This window comes from Atractosteus spatula, chromosome 8 (genome assembly GCF_055471065.1).
Source record: "Atractosteus spatula isolate fAtrSpa1 chromosome 8, fAtrSpa1.hap1, whole genome shotgun sequence".
NCBI classification, from domain to species: Eukaryota; Metazoa; Chordata; class Actinopteri; order Semionotiformes; family Lepisosteidae; genus Atractosteus; species Atractosteus spatula.
Window position 1 is genome coordinate 23,822,031 of NC_142713.1, and position 18,864 is coordinate 23,840,894.

General features: G+C 33.9%; 1 protein-coding gene across 1 annotated transcript in view; it reads right to left on the reverse strand.

Annotated features, from left to right (window-relative positions):
• Positions 1-13,196, reverse strand: part of LOC148829304 (protein O-mannosyl-transferase TMTC2-like) — a 163,476-nt gene extending 150,280 nt beyond the window's left edge. The window contains exon 1 of the mRNA XM_088924141.1: positions 12,777-13,196. Coding sequence (XP_088780267.1) covers positions 12,777-12,859 — 83 coding nt within the window. The 5' untranslated portion in view covers positions 12,860-13,196. The remainder of the gene's footprint in view (positions 1-12,776) is intronic.
• Between the last annotated feature and the right edge of the window lie 5,668 nt (positions 13,197-18,864).

Here is an 18,864-nt window from a genome sequence, read left to right on the forward strand (position 1 = left end):
GAAGAGAGTTTTAGCTCTGGGTCATATTATTTTACCTTTTGACAAAGGTCTATGTGCATTTTGTTAATATTACTGCTGTCTGGGTTTTCAGGGAACGTTAGCACATAGGCCTCTAAGAATTGTTTTGTAAACACTGTAACCTGAGTGTTGTGTTGTTTGTTATTTAGTTTGTTTTACTGTTAATAAATACTTCTTTATCCTAATTTGCCTCTGATTTATTAGAACTTCAACAGAGCTGTGGCAGAGAATAAAAAATGCAGGTGCCTCAAAATTATACCAACTGCTCAGATATATTTTTGGCAAATCTTTGACAACTGGGGATTTTAATTATTTACTTTAATAAATGTTTATCCAGCACTATTTTCTATTTTACTTAATTGCCAATTTGTAACAATTACCTAACATTAGTATTTCACCTAGTTAAGAAGATTCTTAAGAGTCATTGCATGAATAACTGCAATTTATTAAACTTAAATTGCTGATATGAACCATACAAGTAACACTGCAAAGCGGTGTGACTGCCTTTTACTACGTCTTTTTTTCACTAAGAAGATAAGACACAAACAGTATGAGAATACTTATCAAAGAAGGACAGAGGACTCCTGGATGCACTCATCTATTTTTATTCAACTAGAATCTTAACAGCAGTTAATATCATCAAGGCATTCTGAAAGTAAAACCAGTTGATTTGGGGCTCAATAAGGCAGGTGTAAATGTGTTCTTAATGCATCTCAGATATGTCACAATGTGCAGCAATGTAAAGAAACTAGCATAGTTGTAGGCTTTATTCCACAAGGGAGGAACAAAGTTCTAAAGACCAATGATGAGGATTCCTATACTTTAAATGAATTAATGACTATGTCAGAGGTTTTGACTGAGTTTCATGTTACAAGAATAGTATTCTCTCTTTCCAACCTCTGATTTGTCAAAAAATACCATGAAAGTTAATACACCAGATTAATATTTAGTTGTGTCTTTTGGCACTTACAGTAGAGCTTTATACCCAAATCATATGTGTGACAAAGCATGTCTGGTAAAAGCTCTGGCAATACACAATACATATCAAGCTCAATTGTGGGGAAAATAAAAACATATATATTATAAAAATGTTCTTCTGGGAAAACATGGTAACATACCTAACCAAGTTTCCACTGGAATAAGACCTTGAAAAAGAGTAAGCTGGCAGCTACAGTACACTTACAGAAACCCAAAACTACTTTAACTAAATCCCTCAGTTGAAAAGGTCCGGTTCATATTCTTTTTACGGCAATAATGCTGAAATAGAGACAAACTATTTCACACAGAAATTTTGTATTATTATTTACTGTCAAACATCTGCCAGAAATCATTTTTATGGCCAGGAAGTCATTGACATTATAAAGAAAACAGAAAAGTACATATCTTTCATTTATCTGCAACACAGCTAGACCTCACAATACCTTTCAACATACAGTACATAAAGACTACTTGTGATTTACTGGCATGAGGCAGCCAGCAAAGACCACGGAAGAAACTTATTCCAGTTGAAATGACTTAACTTAAAACCATCTCTGGCTTCATTTCCTTCAAATCTCACACAACCACACACTGCAAAACTCCAGAGAGTACATATTACTGCTCTGGAGCACATACCCAATGCTTGCACTTTTAAATATAGTAATCTGATGTTAACTTTGGGGTCAGATACACTGTTGGTATTCTTTATCCGTTTCTGAATGCAACACACTGCATATGATTTTGGTCCCCATGTCTAAGTAAGGGCTGCGTTTCTGATGAATGCAAAAGGTCATAAGTGATGAATAAACTGCAAAACAGCACTCTGGGACCATCTTCTGTGACAGTGCCATTTATTATTTTAAAAGGCACTTTGTGACGACTAATAGTTCTGCATGCAAACGTTGTCCCTTATTGCCTATTTTTTAACAAATACTGGTGCACGTGTATACCTAAAGGAATTAATATTTTTGATACAACCAATAATAAGGTTGCTGCTTAAAACCTTATTTTTGTTTAATAATGTCAACAGTAAAGTCCAAGGGTTTTCAAATATTTAAGAAGCAATATTTTAAAAAGTAAGAAAGCATACATTCCTGATACTATATGAAATACATACAAATAAAGGAAAAACCCTTCTCAACAATATATTCCAACTTTAAAGTTGTATGAAATTTACTGTGCAGCTGTAAACACAGAAAAGCCAGAGAGCTAAACTTACGTTTTGTAATACTTAATTCTTTCAATAAATATACTGAAACTTACTGTTTCGTGTTACGAAAAACATATTTCCACACCCAGTGCTTAACAAAACAGAAGCAATTGCTTGGAGCTCTGTCACAATAATGGTACCTATAAACACACAAATGAAGTACTCTGAGCTTTAATGACAGACTCTTATTTCAATTCTATTTTGACAGGCCAGTGCTAAATCAGTAAATTATACGCATATATGAAAGTACTCAATCAGTTTTAAAAATTAGAAACGAAATTATAAAATATGGAACATTAAAAATAAAACTTTATGGGAGACTAAAAGACAAGATCCTAAGACTAAAGATTTTACCTCCTGACATTAGCAGAAACACATCTCTCAATCCTATAATTGCTTTACATGTTCTTGAATGTGCAGGTATAAACAAATAGCCTTTAGAAAGTTTATTCTGTAGTCTGAAACCACTGGACTAAAAGTAAACTATCTTATATGAAGACAAAAAGCCCTTTAGTCAATTGTAAAATTAAAACAAATTTATTAATGTCCAATATATAATGACACCAGTAAATTATAAATCAAAGAAAAGTGGACAACCGTATCTTATTATTTAATATAAAGTACATTATACAACATACAAAAGATGTATGCTATAAAGTACCATATATTTTCCACTGAAAAACAGCGAAGCATTATCATGTCATTTTAGGTGACCTTGGTCTATCCATCCATCAATCTACTCAACAGTCTTCACATGGAAAGGAAGATGACATGACCTTCAACGAATAAAGAAAACACTGTAGCCTTCTCTGGCTATGAGCTGAATGCTCATTTATTACTTTGGTCAATTCAAGCTCATAAGGTCACAACTTGGTACATAACGGCACTGCATCCTTCCCCCTGAATACTGGAGCTCTTTTTGTTTTCTAAACCACTAGCCTTTACAACTATGGTCACTGTGTCTTATTTTCCATCAATACATAAATACAAGCTTTCATAAGATCGGAAAAAAATCATCAGACCACATAGCCCTTTACAATGGACAAAGGCAAAACCACGGGCAGCTTATGTCTTTATTTAATCAAATGCTCAAAGAGTTTGTGATAAAGGATCAAGAGAACAGAAAATAAGGCTAGCTATTTAGTACTGGACTATAGCATCCTTGTCCAATATTTTTTACAAGAGAGTTTTTGTTTCTAATGGATCAGGACTCGGCTTACACTGGCTTGCTAATGCATGCTGCTGTTAATCCCATTAATATCAAGAGAGAATTTGGAGCAAGGACTGGACACAGGATTAAATCCATCAAAGAACATTATCCATCTGAAACAGTCCTTTTGTCTAGACCCATTACAGTATTACTGTACGCAGTAAATACTAATAATACTAAGTTTAGCACTAGATGGAAAAAAGGTCTTACATGTCAGAGTTTCAGTGTAAAGGGTCTTCAAACCTATATCCTAAACTTCATAGATGGTTGATTTCTTGGCTCCAAATATTCAGTAAAAATCAAAATTAAACCCGTTTAATGACAAAAAAAAACTTGCCAACTACCAAAGATACTGTTCTACACATGCACTAGAAAAACAAAACTATTTTTTTAATCAAATGAGATAAAAAAGAAAAAAAAGTTTTAGTCATCTGCCAGCATTAATTTAAAGATAAGTCAAGGGAAAAAATAATTACAAATGACTACTGCCAACATTCATTTTAAAATCCAGCAAAGTTAATCCCTAATGTCTTCTCCTAAAGCTGCATAAACCCACATAAACCCACGCCCACAGCACACATGGCCCATTTCTGATCTCACTGATTGCCAACCAAATGATTAGAATGTATCTTAGCCAGGTCAATTTGTGAGTGCTGCACAACTGTCTACAACTCACAACAAACCTTTCCATGAAACGGTGGGCAACCGATTAGCACTGCCACCATAAATGCTTCTTCCTATTCCCACAACTCATCAGAAATGACGCTCATCTGCCTAGCAATCAACAAAGCAATTTTCTTCCAACAGGCATAGAACGAGCCATGCCTATCCAATTTCCTACCTCTGATACTGGCAGCCCCAAGTAATCAAAGCCTTCAAAAGTCAGAACCACAGACCTCTTAATCTAGTCCCACATAGGGGACTTCCTAGGGCAATGCAAACCACCTTTAAGACCACAGACAGAATGCATAAAAACTTTATGTGTTTCTCCATCTTAAGATGGTTAAGATGGTAGTCTAGACGCCATCTGGGCTTTGGTTGGTCGCAGCTAACTAATGGCATTCTTTAAAGTTTTATTCATTTTAAGGTACCCATTATGTATTGCATCTAAAATACTGTCATTATATCTAAATTTAGATTATCCTGTGCCATACAACTTGCAACACGCCATATTAAATTATTAACAGAACTGATTTTACTGTGAAAACTTTTACTTCCAGTATGAACAAGACTTAGGTTATCATGCTGATGCATAAATTAATGTGTCTACAAGGGGAAGCAATAAAAAACTCTAGGATTTAGAATTAAAAGCTAATGAAGGCATGTTATGTTAAAATTGTATAATGTACTAGTGAAGCCTCATTTAGTACTCCATGTGCAATTTTGGTCGCCACGTTCTAGAAAAGATATAACTGCTTTGGAATAAGTTCAGAGGAGAACGTCCAGATACTGTACATTCTAGACTTTAAGAAAATGTCCTATACTGAAATGCTGAAAGAACAGAACCCTTTTTGTCTAGAACAGTGGAGATTATAAAGGGACATGATACAAGTACTGAAAATAAAGTCTAAAATAGAAATTGGGAAATCGAGATTTCTCCATCGTGATGGAGTTGTTTTTACTTTTTTGTTTCTCATACAAGCCAAATAAAAAAAAACCTTAGTCTCTTTAAACACACCAGCTTGTTATACCAAATCTCTAGAAGGCTCGTGTCATCAAGGACAAGATTACAGTAGAGCCCTTTTGTGGCTTTTCAAGGTCTGCAATCACTCACACAAATATCTAATTACAGGGTCTGAGATACCAACATAGGGTGCTCAGAAACTGGGTTATTACTCCTGGCTCTGAACACAGAAAACATCTAACCTATACTGACCCCATATCAAATGTTAAACAAGGTGACCAAATCCGATGTTCCCCAATAAAATTAAATGCCAATGTAACTACTTTATTTACTTTATTTTATTTAAATTTGTAATTATTTAAAGTTAATTTACACCATTATACTGTACATTTTATGCATACAAACAGCTATATGGTATTGAAATCAGTACTAAAGTAATTTGAAAAAATAATTGCTAACTTTTCTTTATATAAAAAAGGGCATTTTTAGAGACCCCAAAGACTGTTCCCATAACTGAATATGAAGATATACATTATCGCAATTACTAGTAAAGAGTACCACGCATCAAAGAGGATCTTTAAAGTGAAGTTCAAGCTTATAATTAAAGTAACCTTAAATAAAAATAACTCCCTTAAACTGAAATCCACATTTTTGTGATACTGTGTATTTGTTGGGGTAGCAATCTCTTGGTCACAACAGAATGCAATGAAAAAGATAATACAGATATTGCATGTCTGAATTTAAAAAGAAGGATAGTGATTTTGTTTCCCCAAGAGTTTTGTTTTAAATTGAACCACAGAGCATAAATCATGAAAAAGCATAAATAAACCAACCTTATTCATCATTCAAAACCCTTTTTAGACAAGTTAATGCATGACAAACCCTCTTAATAAATTATATGTATTTCCAGCCTTGTGTACACCCATAATTGCAAATGGCTTTGAAAATGTCACTGTGTACCTTTTCAGTTCATAAACACATATGCAACTTTACAGGCTTTTTAACACTACTGAAAGGTACACACTGCTGTCTGAGTTTAGGGTGTTTCTTTTTTCCAATACAACATTACTAAACAAAAAAAGTTCACATATTGGAAAAAACACTGATTGAAACCCCTATGATGGTTCCATATGATCATTTCAATCCTAACCCCAATTCTCACAGCCACCATGTCCTATGCATACCCACTCCACCTTGGATTACAGCCAAAATATACAGTATTGGGCGACACTGTCTGCCATCTTTTGTCACATGGAGTAATGGAGTTTATGGGTAAACTCAGACAACCATTCGTTTTATTTATGAACCAAGACCAATCACCAAAAAAGCCTTGAAATTCAAATTTTTACTAGTCTTTCTAGTCTGTAGCATCTTTGGACAATGGTGTGGGTTCTGCCTAGTCGACGTGGCAGTCTTGCACAATCAGTCTTATGTTGCTTCAGGTGGCATCTGGACAGCAGTTTTCAAGACCTTCTCAGACTCGCAATAGGATTCAGTTCAGGACTTAGACTGGGTCACTCAAGGACATTTCCTTTCCTGGAAGTCATTCCAGTATAGCTTTTTCCTTGAGTTTTGAATCTCTGTCCTGCTGAAAGGTGGATGTACCAGTTTTAGGTCTGAAGCAGGTATTCCACCAAGAATTTACTTTACGTCATCTGTGTTCCCATCAGTCTTGACAAACTTCTCAGCCCCTGCTAATAAGAAGAACTATAAAATAATGTTGCCTTTACTTTGCTTGACAGCAGGGATAGTGTTGAGTGATTTGTGTCAGATGTAACTCTTTGCATTTGGACCAAAAAGTTTCAGTTTTGCCCTGTGTGTTCACACTATCACTTAAGTGATTTGTTGCACTATACAGAAGTGTGATTAAGTTTTCACATCCATACAAGCCCCAATCATAGATATTATTCCAGCTCATTTTTTTCCTATCTCAGCCACGGAACTCTGTAACTGTAAAGTTGCCTTTCACCTCACAGCGGCATCCATATCCAGTTTCTTCCTTATCCAACTGCTCAGTTTCAACAGCCTGATCTAAACTGTGTCTGGGTACTGTTCCCAGATACTATGCATCGCATTTAGTTACGTTACTCATAAAAAGAGATATTAAAGGTCTTCGAAAGGTTTTTATACAGTACCATTGTCCTGATCTGTACCAGAACCAACCTGCATAACAGAGAAGAGGACCTATAAATAACTAAATATGTCTGATTTTTTGTGAGGCCTCTGTGAATTAAACCATGTCCATTGTACACTGCAACATCACGTTAGCTGATGAAATCACTAAATGTGAGATTTAGTTATATAGTTTAGCAGACCTATTACTGGTTGAGCCTATAAAATGTCTGAACTGTTGCTTTGTATTTCAGAATGTTTCTTTTTTACAGTCTCACATCTGTGGTAAAATAAACATACTGAACTACTGGTATAGTATACTATTATTTAAAATATACCATAGATCTCATTTGTAACTCTTTCCTGAAATGTTTTATATGAACTCACACATATTTTACTAGAAACATGTATAAAACCTGAGCAATGGTAATTATTTATATTAACAAATTGACACATTCAGAAGGATAAAAAGATCTCTTCATTTGAGAAAATAAATACACCTGAATATATGTCTCTACCAAATGTTTCTACTTAGAAATCTCTTTGTAGTGGCAAGAAACCTCAGAGCAATTGAGTCTTAATCCATACGCTTATTGTGGTTTCTTTACAGCTGCTGGCCATCCTTTACACAAAGATTTCAAGGTTAAATCATTAGCAAGACAGGCTGTTTTTTTTTGTTTTAAAAATCTTAAATGACGTTTTAATCAAGATACGTCTTAATTTACAAAGTACAGTATAAAGTTCTGCAAAGAATATTGATATAGTAATATGGAAATAAAACATGTGGGTTTTTGTTTTGCACAAAAATAAATAATGCAGCTTTTCTATCTATATATTCATTATGATAGTGTTTACTTAATATCATGTTAAGCTACATAAATCTGTTCTGTAGAGTCCTTTGAAAAGCTTTTAAGACTCAGTGTAAGTTTTTGATAACCCTCCAAGTATTCTTGATTTCTGAACTCTGAAGCTCTCATTTTCGTTACAAAACACCTGCTCAGTCTCAGTCATGCCATTTATTAAGGCATGAAGCTAATCAATGAACATTTCAAAACAAATCTCCTCATAACTATGTTTAATCCAACCTGTTATTTCACTAACAATGTCAAGAAGTCAAAATGGTGCTAAAGGGTGTAACTTGGCACTTCAGTTGAAGAGCAGCTGTCTGAGCTTATGCACTTGGCCCCAGTGAAGGACAGAGAATACAAGCATCTGTCCAGCCATTTGGAAAGGTCACTCCTCAAAAAACACTGAGACATTTTGAACTCCTTGCAAGACTTCCTGTGCCACAGTGAGTGCAGTATTACACTTTTGTAAAACCGAATCAACCATTCATTAAAAAACGCACATACTTTGTGCTACAGTTGTAATGCCATCAAAAATGCCATCTAGATGACAACGTGAGAAATGGATGTCAATTTCCCCCCAACAAATCCTTTGAAACATTTTATGTCTTTATAGCACAAAGATATTTCAATCAAAAATTATGATTAATGCCTCGTTGTTTAGATAAACAGTTTTTTGTCTCAATTTTAATTTGAATATAAAAGATGTAGATGGTGAAGAACGTATATGTAGTTTAAACTGAAATCAAAGTCTCCAAACATTCTACACTGGCACAAGACAAGCCCATGCAATACTGTTATAAAAATGCATAAACCCGTATTTAAAGCATACTGAATGCCTTAAAAGTTTAAATAAATTAGACTTACAGTTAAAACAAGTTAAAGGACCTTGCTCTCCACCACAGTTTAAATCATCCAGCTTATGCAGTCCCACTAAATGCAATTCTGTCCTTTTTTCAAAAATCAATAAATGTTATAAGCTGATCTAGAAAAAAGAATATGCCGTTTGCGACAATGCGAAGTATTGGAATTGCAATAAGACATTCAGATGCATTTGTAAGAAAAAAAAACATGCTATATTTGCAGGTTAATTTAGAGACATTGATATTGCAGTATATACTGTACATGACAGAAAAGATATCAGGTATTATTGTTATTATACACAAGTGAATTATTTTAAAACCGTCCAACCTTTATTTCTTTGTAATATTATCTGACAAGTTCCCCATAACCATGCATTATCTGCATCTATCGTCAGCTGAAACATCCTTTAGTCACTTAAGTCAGTTTTCCTTGTTAACTAACCTGAAACTGTAAGATGATGTCAGTCAAAAATAGTAATATACTTCCAAGTGCATGACAAAAAAAAATGAGAACACGGAAAAGGAAAGAAAAGGTCAGGCTAATCCTGAGTCAGAATATGCAAGTTTTACCATGTGGATTATTTTTAGAAGATAAGAAATCTGAGTTAACAATTTAACAATTTGATTACCATTTTGTCCATATAATGGAGGTACCTTTACAATATTAACTAATTGTACATGGTCAGCACAATTACATACAATTGTATGGGCAGCATACTGTATAATGAGCAAAATGGACAAAACTGTAAAAAAATAAAAGGCAAGAATATTTTGCAGCAATGTTGGTACAATACATCATATTAAATGTATTCCCTCTTTATATCAGTTTAAATGGACAGACATTAAGTCCCTAATTTATATTTTAAATATCAATTAATAGACCCTAATACTAAATGTAAACTTTGATTTAAGAAAGCCATGTTCCAAACAACACAAAATAGAAGATTCACGGAAATACAGTAATAATGCCTTTCAGTTGCGGACTATTGACAACAAAATGTAATTTTCTCAAACGTTATTAAACGACACATTTCTGCTATAGTTTGTTTAAAATTATATGATCTTTAAATAGACAGTTCAGAAAATACGGATGTTTTTGTGTTTACTTCTCACTTCCATCACCAGTCAAGTAATGGTTGTTCTTTCACAGCTAAATTAAAAACCTTTCAAGTAATGCCATTGTTACGTTATGTTGCTTAAGTCTGTTCTATTTTACCTTCAGCCAAAGAATCGGGCTTCAACTTCATAGAAACTGAGTATTGCCACAGTAGGTGGCAAAGAGACAGACTATTCCAAAGCAGCACTTGATTTGTACAAAATCATGTTATTCCTATGGCACAAATGTATGATTTATAATTCTATATTATGGCAAATACTAACACATTTTTTATGTATGCAATCAATGCAAGTACAAATTTCACCAATACACTATACCAACTCCAATAGTGTTAGGACAATTCTGTATGGTGTATTTACTTTGCTAACCTTTTCCTTACTTTTATTTGATTGAGGAATTAAAATGTACACAAACATTCATTTGATTCAGACTGCAATTTGACAAACAGAAAAAAAAACTGTGCCAGTCTCCTGCCATAATGGCTCTCCTCCCAATAATGCAGCTATAACCATCAACTTTATCTTTTCAGGAAGGATCAACGGCAGTGTTTGAACATCAAAGCCTACCTCCTCTGAAAACTACACAAAGTTCTAAATTATATACAGAGAAGCTGATCCACACCAGTGAGTCCAGAGGATGATGATTCAAAGGAAACCCTTAAACCCTGCTCAACTAAAACTACAAACTAAACTCAAAACTACAGTCAGTCAGACCTACGCACATTCAAAATGATCTACAGGAGAAAATAAAAGTTACCTGGCACTACTTTTTAATGTATTTATGTGTTTTGTTCTGCAAGGCTTAAGTTACAACTAATTCTTTAGCGATTTCTTGATTGACTCTTATTTTAATTAATAAGAATTTGATTGCTTAAAAGAACACGCTTTACCACAAAAACTAAACTTGACTATGTGCCAGGCGTGATAAGACCTGCATTGTGATCTCAAGCACATAACACCTCTAAATAACTTACAAAACTGATAAATCCTTTCAGCTGAACATCCTAAAATATATAACATCTACAATTGTACTCCAGAGCCACAGTGCAACCACAACATGTACAGTAGAATACAGCAAGTGAATCAATTATCATAAATAACATTTAAAATATATACAAACCTCTTTGTGTCAAATTCCCCTGATCACAAAGGCATCTTCATGCATTTAATAAATGCTAGACTGCAACTGCATTTTTTTTTTCTGGAGTAATTTTATTATACTTTATATCTGTAATCAAAGACTTCACTGGGGCTTGCAATGTTTATCAGAAGTTAACCATCATCCCTTTTTTGTGGGCAAACTGAGAGACTTCACTAAAAAAAGGTACCTGTTGTTTTAAAGGTAATAAAAAACATTCAGTAACGTCCTAGTGCAGTATAAATTCCATTTGAAGTAAAAGAATTATGAAGTATGTATAAAATGTAACAAATTCGACACTAAATTAGCATGTGAATTAACTACAGAGGACAGGAATGATTTACGAATGCCACCAACTGACCTAAGGGATTTTATGGTAGTTCTTCTTGCACCTTCTGTATCAAGGTCAAATACTTTATTCAACTTTATATTTTTACTAGCATTCAAGGAATAAAAAGTAAATTAACACTGTAAATAAATGCTTTTTTAGGTGATGAAGAGAAGTACTTTTTAGGTGTTAATCCTAAAATCCTAATAAAGGGATTAAAGTCCTTTAGATTAATGCTGGCAAGAGACAAACTCAAAAGTTCTTTCATCCCCACACTAAACATAACTTATCAAATCAAAGAGTTCCCTCATAAATAAAGCCAATATTGTATTGTGAATTATGAAAAAAAACCTAAGGGATCTATCTATTCATTTTCCTCACTGCGGAGAAACTGATGAAACCCTGACAAACTGAAGCATCTTCACTTTTTGCATTATTTTTGCAGTACAGCACTCCAGGATTTATCGAGTCTTGTAAACGTCGTTAGATGCAGCACATTTTAATGAAAGCATTTGCTTTAAATGTGATCAAAGAAATTTACTGGAAAAGGGCATCATTCTGAATGTGCTGTCTAATTCCAACGGGTAGACCGGTGCATTTTATCATGGGCTTACAATGGTACAGAGGAGCCCACAAATGAGCACCAGTCTCCGCAGTGGCATTTCAGAGTTGTCGTGCCAGTTTCTCGGACAACAAACAGAGGCTGTCATCACCCTTTTGACTGTATGTGTTTTATGTGTTGTGCTTACAAGTAAATTTAATTCAATACACAGTATTATTCCCGGTGCATCTTGAATAATGAATTATTAAAAGAAAAACGCTAGGTACGCTATATGCATATAAGGTCAAAGTAATTCTTCCAAACACTTAAAGCCGCATTTTTGTGTGGACTTTTGGAACTTCTTAATACGACGCAACAACCTCTGTCCCTACAGTACATCATACAATATACTGTACAGCTATCGATGACCAGTACTATCATGCCTGCGAAATTATTGTCGCACTTTCTAATACCTGATAGCTATAAAACCCAAATAAAACAATTGGACGTTTAATCATTAAACGTTTCAAAACTTGGCATAATGGACAAGAACAAAAACAAATCAAAACGATTCCTTAAGTGGTCCAAAGCACTGCTTATCTTTTTAAATTCAGGGGTATACTGCACTTAAACAGAACCCATACTTACAAGACTTGCATACAATTATTCTACTCTTCAGACTTATCCCTATAAAAACTTTACACCTATTTATACAACCAAAGCGATTCGGCTTTTTCGTTAAAACTATGACCAGACAAATACGAGGACAGGTTGATCACTGCAATAAACCTACCTGTCATCGTAACAGAAATCAGCGCCGAGGGTGTTCAAATACAGGACCACAGCCACAGCGCTGCACACCAACTCTGCAATCATTTCTTTAAAAAAGATGAAAAAAACAGAAAAAAAGGAAATAAAGAAAGAAAATAAATCAATGCACGCCTCTATTTTCTTTCTTCTTTGTTAATGTATCGCCGCAAAAACAAAAATTCCAATTCCCCATCCTTGCGAATTGGAGCAAGAACATAATCCAGGCATCCTCTCTCTAACCCATTTTGAGTTTATAGAGGTTAGCGTTGATCCGACACAAGACAGCGTAAGACCTCTTATTTTTACAGCACTGCTGACTGCATTTGAAAAGCTTGCTCTACTGTGCTCCGGGTTCCTTGCACTGTAGCCGCTGTGCCTAAAGCAAAGTGAGCCGCGTGTGGTTAGTCTGAGCGCGCCTGCGCGTAGCCACTCCTCCCTTCTACGTCTCGAATGTTACACTGCAAGGGAGGGGGTATATTTGAAAGGTTTTTTTTTTCTTTCGTTTTTGAATGTGAGGTTGTGTATGAATTTATCTCAGCTACTCAGTACAATTTAGGGCACAAAATATTACTAAAGAAATATTTATTGAAATAAAAAATAAATACCAGATTAAATACCAATAAGTTGGGCGTCTTGAAGTCATTTAAAAGATCATAAAAGCCAATGAAGTGATATATCGCCAGTTAGTAAAACATAATAATTATTTATCCCCAACACTGAAAGATATACATGTTTATATCTAAAACCCACAGGAGATCTTTTTACAGAAAGCTTTCACTATTACCATATACCTTTAATAACATAAGAAAATTAATAGATAAAGATAAAAATCTTACCAAGTACGATTTTTTGTCATCATTTTATCTCCCGTATATACTTTATATAAATGATATACATCGCTAACCTTTCTCATCACTCGCATGCTGTTCCGAAATGATAAACGATAAATGATAAAAGTGACTTTAGGGTGACTCACTTATGTTCTTGACAACAAAATAACAATCTGCAGAAAGAAAAGGAGCACCGCCTGTTTTCAGTATGTGACTGAAAAACAGGATTAAAATATTAAAAGTATGAGTGACTTAATCTGCTGCTGACAGTGTTATCAATACTGTAAACGATTCAATTTCAATTTCCCTGTGATTTAATTTATATTCAAATTATTTCAAAGAAGTCTCCAAATATTGCAATACTCTCCAAAAAGACTGAAGAAAAACAGAACTGTTAAAAACGGGAGAAGGCCATTTGGTCCATCCATCCTGTATAGTAGCAGCTTTTTGATCCAAAGATCATTTAAACCCTAACCCAATAAGTACAAATTTGCAACTATTTCAAATAAAAGGCTGCAATGTACTAAATAGTGTATAGTAAATTATACTTTATAAACAAATTTAATTGAAGTTATTTAAAGAGGCACACATGTGCCATGCAGTTTTATAAATCCTAAATAATATATATATATTAATTTTCTTGACTGGACCTTCTTGATTAAAAACACTAATGTACATGAAAATAGTACTATATTAATATAAGAAAAAAAATACATCTCTGAACTGGATTTCATTTCTTTTTCTGTTTCTGAGGAAAACATACTGTACTTTCACACCTTCACCAAGGCAGGACGTGCAAAACACAATGAAACTAAGAGTAACAGGATAAAGTGGCATAGCGTGCCAGCATGCAGTATTCAATGTGCAACAGTGAAAAGGAGAGATGAGGCTTTTTGACTCATAACTGGAAAGCTGTGAATTCAAATCCCAGGTGGGGCACTACTGTACTGCTACTTCCTTGAGGAAGGTACTTATGTCAGATTGCTTCAGTAAATTGGTCAGCTGTATGAAAAGAAACAATTGTAAGCTGCTTTGGATAAAAGAACCTCAACTATTACAATCTGAATTGAAATTAAAATAAAACCTGGTCTGAAGAGAAACATAGGACATTAATGACCTCTTTGAATTAATTTACAATTGTGAGTTAGCCTTCTAGATACAGTATGCCTAGAAGTGCCTTCAGATCGAAAACCCTGGAGTAAAGCTTGACTGTACAGCTGGCAGACTGCACAAAACTGTGTACTGGTAGCCTTGGAGGTTGGGAATGAAGAAATACAGGGAATTCTCTGGCAATATCTTTTACTTGCTGTGCACCTGCTACCTCATATTTAAGCCTTTGTTGTTCGTGTTTTTCAAAGTGTGAAAAAGGAGTTAGCCTAAAGCTGTATATATCCTGTATCTACAGTATATATAATTGTCTTTTACCCATGGGTTACAGTGAATAAAAAATGAATATACCAAATTGGTATGTATAAAAAATAGAAAAGAAAAAAAAATATTTTGAAATAGTCTTCATGAAGTTTTACAATTATGATTATGATCAAAAACATTTAATGCAAGAAAATGTAATTGTATGTTTTATGAAATGGTCAATCTAGTTAGAGAATATCTAGTGGATAGTTTTTAGAGACACAAAGTGTTTAATGTGCTGGGAGATTTGGAGAAACCATAACACTTACAGTATGTTTAGGTTTTGACACCAGCTCTCATTTATGTCTAGTGCCAAAATCTTAACTTTAAAGTTGTTGTTTTTTAAAAAAAGAGTTGTGTACTTTAAAAATATACATTTAACTAAATTTAAAATTTTCTTCATTGAAACCATGGGAAATATACATAAGGAATTACAAAGTGATATAATTGACCTCTGAACAACCGCTTTCAAACATTATGAACTGAGTATAACATGTTGCATTAGGGATGACCTTGAGAGAATAAGCAGTTAAATTAACGTATAGAAAACATCTTGAAGAGAATGACAATACACTATAAACAGAATGCTATAGAGACCTGTAATTTGCTCCCAGCAGTAGTTTGACAAGCAAATGTAATAACAGGATAGAATTATTGAAAGGTCTAATTATTTTATTCGATGTGTATTAGAAAACCCAAACAGCCTAAGGTGAAATGAAAGAATTAATGTACAATTGAGAAGAAAGCATGATTTTATTTTTTCTATCAAGGCTGGAGGGCAGCAGAGCATTGTGGATAAGTCTCTTGACTCAGAACTGGGATATGGTGGGTTCAAGCCCCTGCTGCAGACTCTGCTGTTATACCTCGAACATAGAACTTTTCCCCAATTGCTCCAGGCTATCCAGCTGCTTGAAAAGGAACCTGTATTCCATGGTGGCCTGGCATCCCAACTAGTAGGGGAGTCACATGCTCTCTGTTTGCTTCACACCATGGAAACCAAAAATGATCTGGCCGTTGTGAGCCATTGTTACTCTAATATGGAAATTAGCTACCTAGCACCTAGCAGGTTTGCCAACATATTTTAGCAAAACCAAGATGGACATATTTTGTTGTACCTGTTCTCATGTTAATTTCCTTTAACATCTTTCACTGGATTATGTAAAGTACAGTATGCAAAAATAATCGAAACAACAATAATATCAATTACAATATATCAAAATATTTTGTGTCTGGACAATAACTTGCATCGTCTGTTTATAAAGAGCTGTTTAGTTACTTTTTAATAATGTGCACTAACCACAGGAAAGAAAGGATGTTTAAAATACTTAGGATTTCTTTTACTCTATGAATACTTCTTTCTAGGTAGCTCATTGTGGGAGACCTAAATCATGAGAAAGTGAAATCTGACAGTAGGTATTTAGGTATTGCTTGTGAATAAATTTGCGGAAAGTAACTATCCCTCATGTTTGACGTTTGGTAGAAATAAAGGAAATTAGTCATTTTTGTACTGTAATGTGTTTGCCCGTGCAAACTAATTTTATACAGCTAAATTTAAATATATGATGTTTCATTTGACATGAAAACTTTGAGAATAACATTCAATTAGTCCACCAGAGGGCATATATCATAAGCAACTGCAAGAGTCTTATACATAAGAAAAGAGTTAACTAGCTAATGTGAACAAACTTTTTCTTGTTCTTTATCTACTATATGCTACAGGCTTGGGGACTTTGTAGTAAAACTTCACAGTCTACAACAAGTGAAAAAAGTTTTTTTTTTCTCAGTGGAAATGCACAGTATGTGCATTTATGTCACTTAAACCTCTGGCTTTTAAATGCATAGAACAAAAAAAAATCCCTTTGAGACTTTTGTTAAACTGTGGATTGATTGTTTTTAGAAATATGGTTATTGAGGAAAGAAAAAGTGTAAGTGTGATCTCTTACTTTGCCCAAATAAAGAGACCAGTATACAGTAGCCCCACACATATCTGATGCAAATTTATTTCTATCGCAAGGCCCTCTTCAACCCAAAAGCATGTCAATGTGTTCATTCAGAGAACAGCAGGACACTATGATGTAATCCCTATCAGGAATTAATTAAATATATCAAAAGGGCTGACCCAGTGCAATGTAAATCTGAAAACACAAAAGTTTACAAAATGGATTAATACTAAGATTTATTTACATTTAGATATTAATTTCTATATGTATTAAATGGTTTAATATTAATATCTAATTGATATTAAGTGTATCTCTGAAATAAAGCTATTTAGGAAGGCATGTATTATTTTCTGGAAGTATGCTTCAAAAATAGAAAAAGGTATGTCCAAACAATATCCATGTACTTATAATAATATTATAAAATCCTACAAAAGCTAGTTTACAGAATAGACTGCATAACAGTAACTTTGTTTATAAATTAAAAATTTACTACACAGTCAAATCCTTAATAACAGGTATATTTACAAATATATAAAATATATATTATATATACAGTAATATAAAGGTATACAGTGTGGATTAAAAATAAACAGATATAATGTGAAATTATATGGTATACATACATGCAATGTTTTTTGCTTGTGTGCTTAATTTATGTATGTTTTCTGAAATATAAAATTTACAGCTATATGGTAAAACCAAATATGACAAGGCAGGATATGAAGACTGGATTCTGGATGTCTTGCTGGCAAGTTAGAAACCCTTCAAACCCTGAGTTCCTCTTTCTACTGTGGTTTATCTTTTACAGTCTTGGTTTAGGTAGCTTTTACTTATCAATCATGAAAATCTATCAATTAACCATTTAGTTTCTTAACTGTTTAAGATTTTATTCTAAAAATAATGTTTTGTCTGTCTGACTAAACACAGTCAAGGGCATATAGTAGGCCTGTGTCCTGTCCATTTAATTGGCCTAAGGGTACTTAATATAAAGTAACTGTCTATCTGACTCTATCCGTGTATAAGCCCAGTTATTAAATCAAATTCAGGAACCCGAATTTAGATTAGTTAGAAGGGTTCTCTGAAGCTATTTTAGCATCACCACTATTTAAACCAAAGAAACACAGTTATCATAAAGATATTATATTGCATGTACTGTACAGTACCTTTATTGCAGATCTTACTGTGAAAAACTGTGTTCTGTGAAATATGATATCTTCAGTTAAAGCATAATGGAACATCTGCATTTTTCTATCCAAAGACTGAATACTGTATGTATCATGTTACAGAGAGGCATATTTTATTTTTCCTAAGAGTTAATATAAAGAGGAAAAATTTAAATAATCTTTTAAGATAAGAAAAGTGCATTTAAGATTATTATTAGCTCTGATTGTGTAGAAACTCTATATTGATGTTAAGCTGTTAAGCTAAGCAATGTTAGCTATGAGAAAAGGGACTTTTTTTGTCTTACCAGATGTGATTACATTAAAATCCCTCCTCTTTTGGCTTTAAATCAAGTTTTTAGAAACTAAGCCCTTGTGCCAATTCTACATTCATGTTCTTTCCTATTACCCCCTTTTTTATTATTCTTACAAATAACCTCCTGAATGGAGAAGCACTTTCTGCTTTTGAACATGCTATAGTTACACAAATATTTTTATGTTTTTTTTATTTTTTTATTATACCCCTAGTCAACTTGAACAACTTCTATACCTACAACAGGGGAATGAGAATTGATATCACTTGGATATACAAATCCCTCCAAGCTGCCCACGTTTCAGAGTCATTCATCTTTTTTTACGTGCTGAGATCTCCAGTGCTACAGGGCACTGCACTAAAGGGAGAGCCAGAGGAGTGTTGTGTCTCTCTGACATAATGGAAAGCCCCTGAGTCT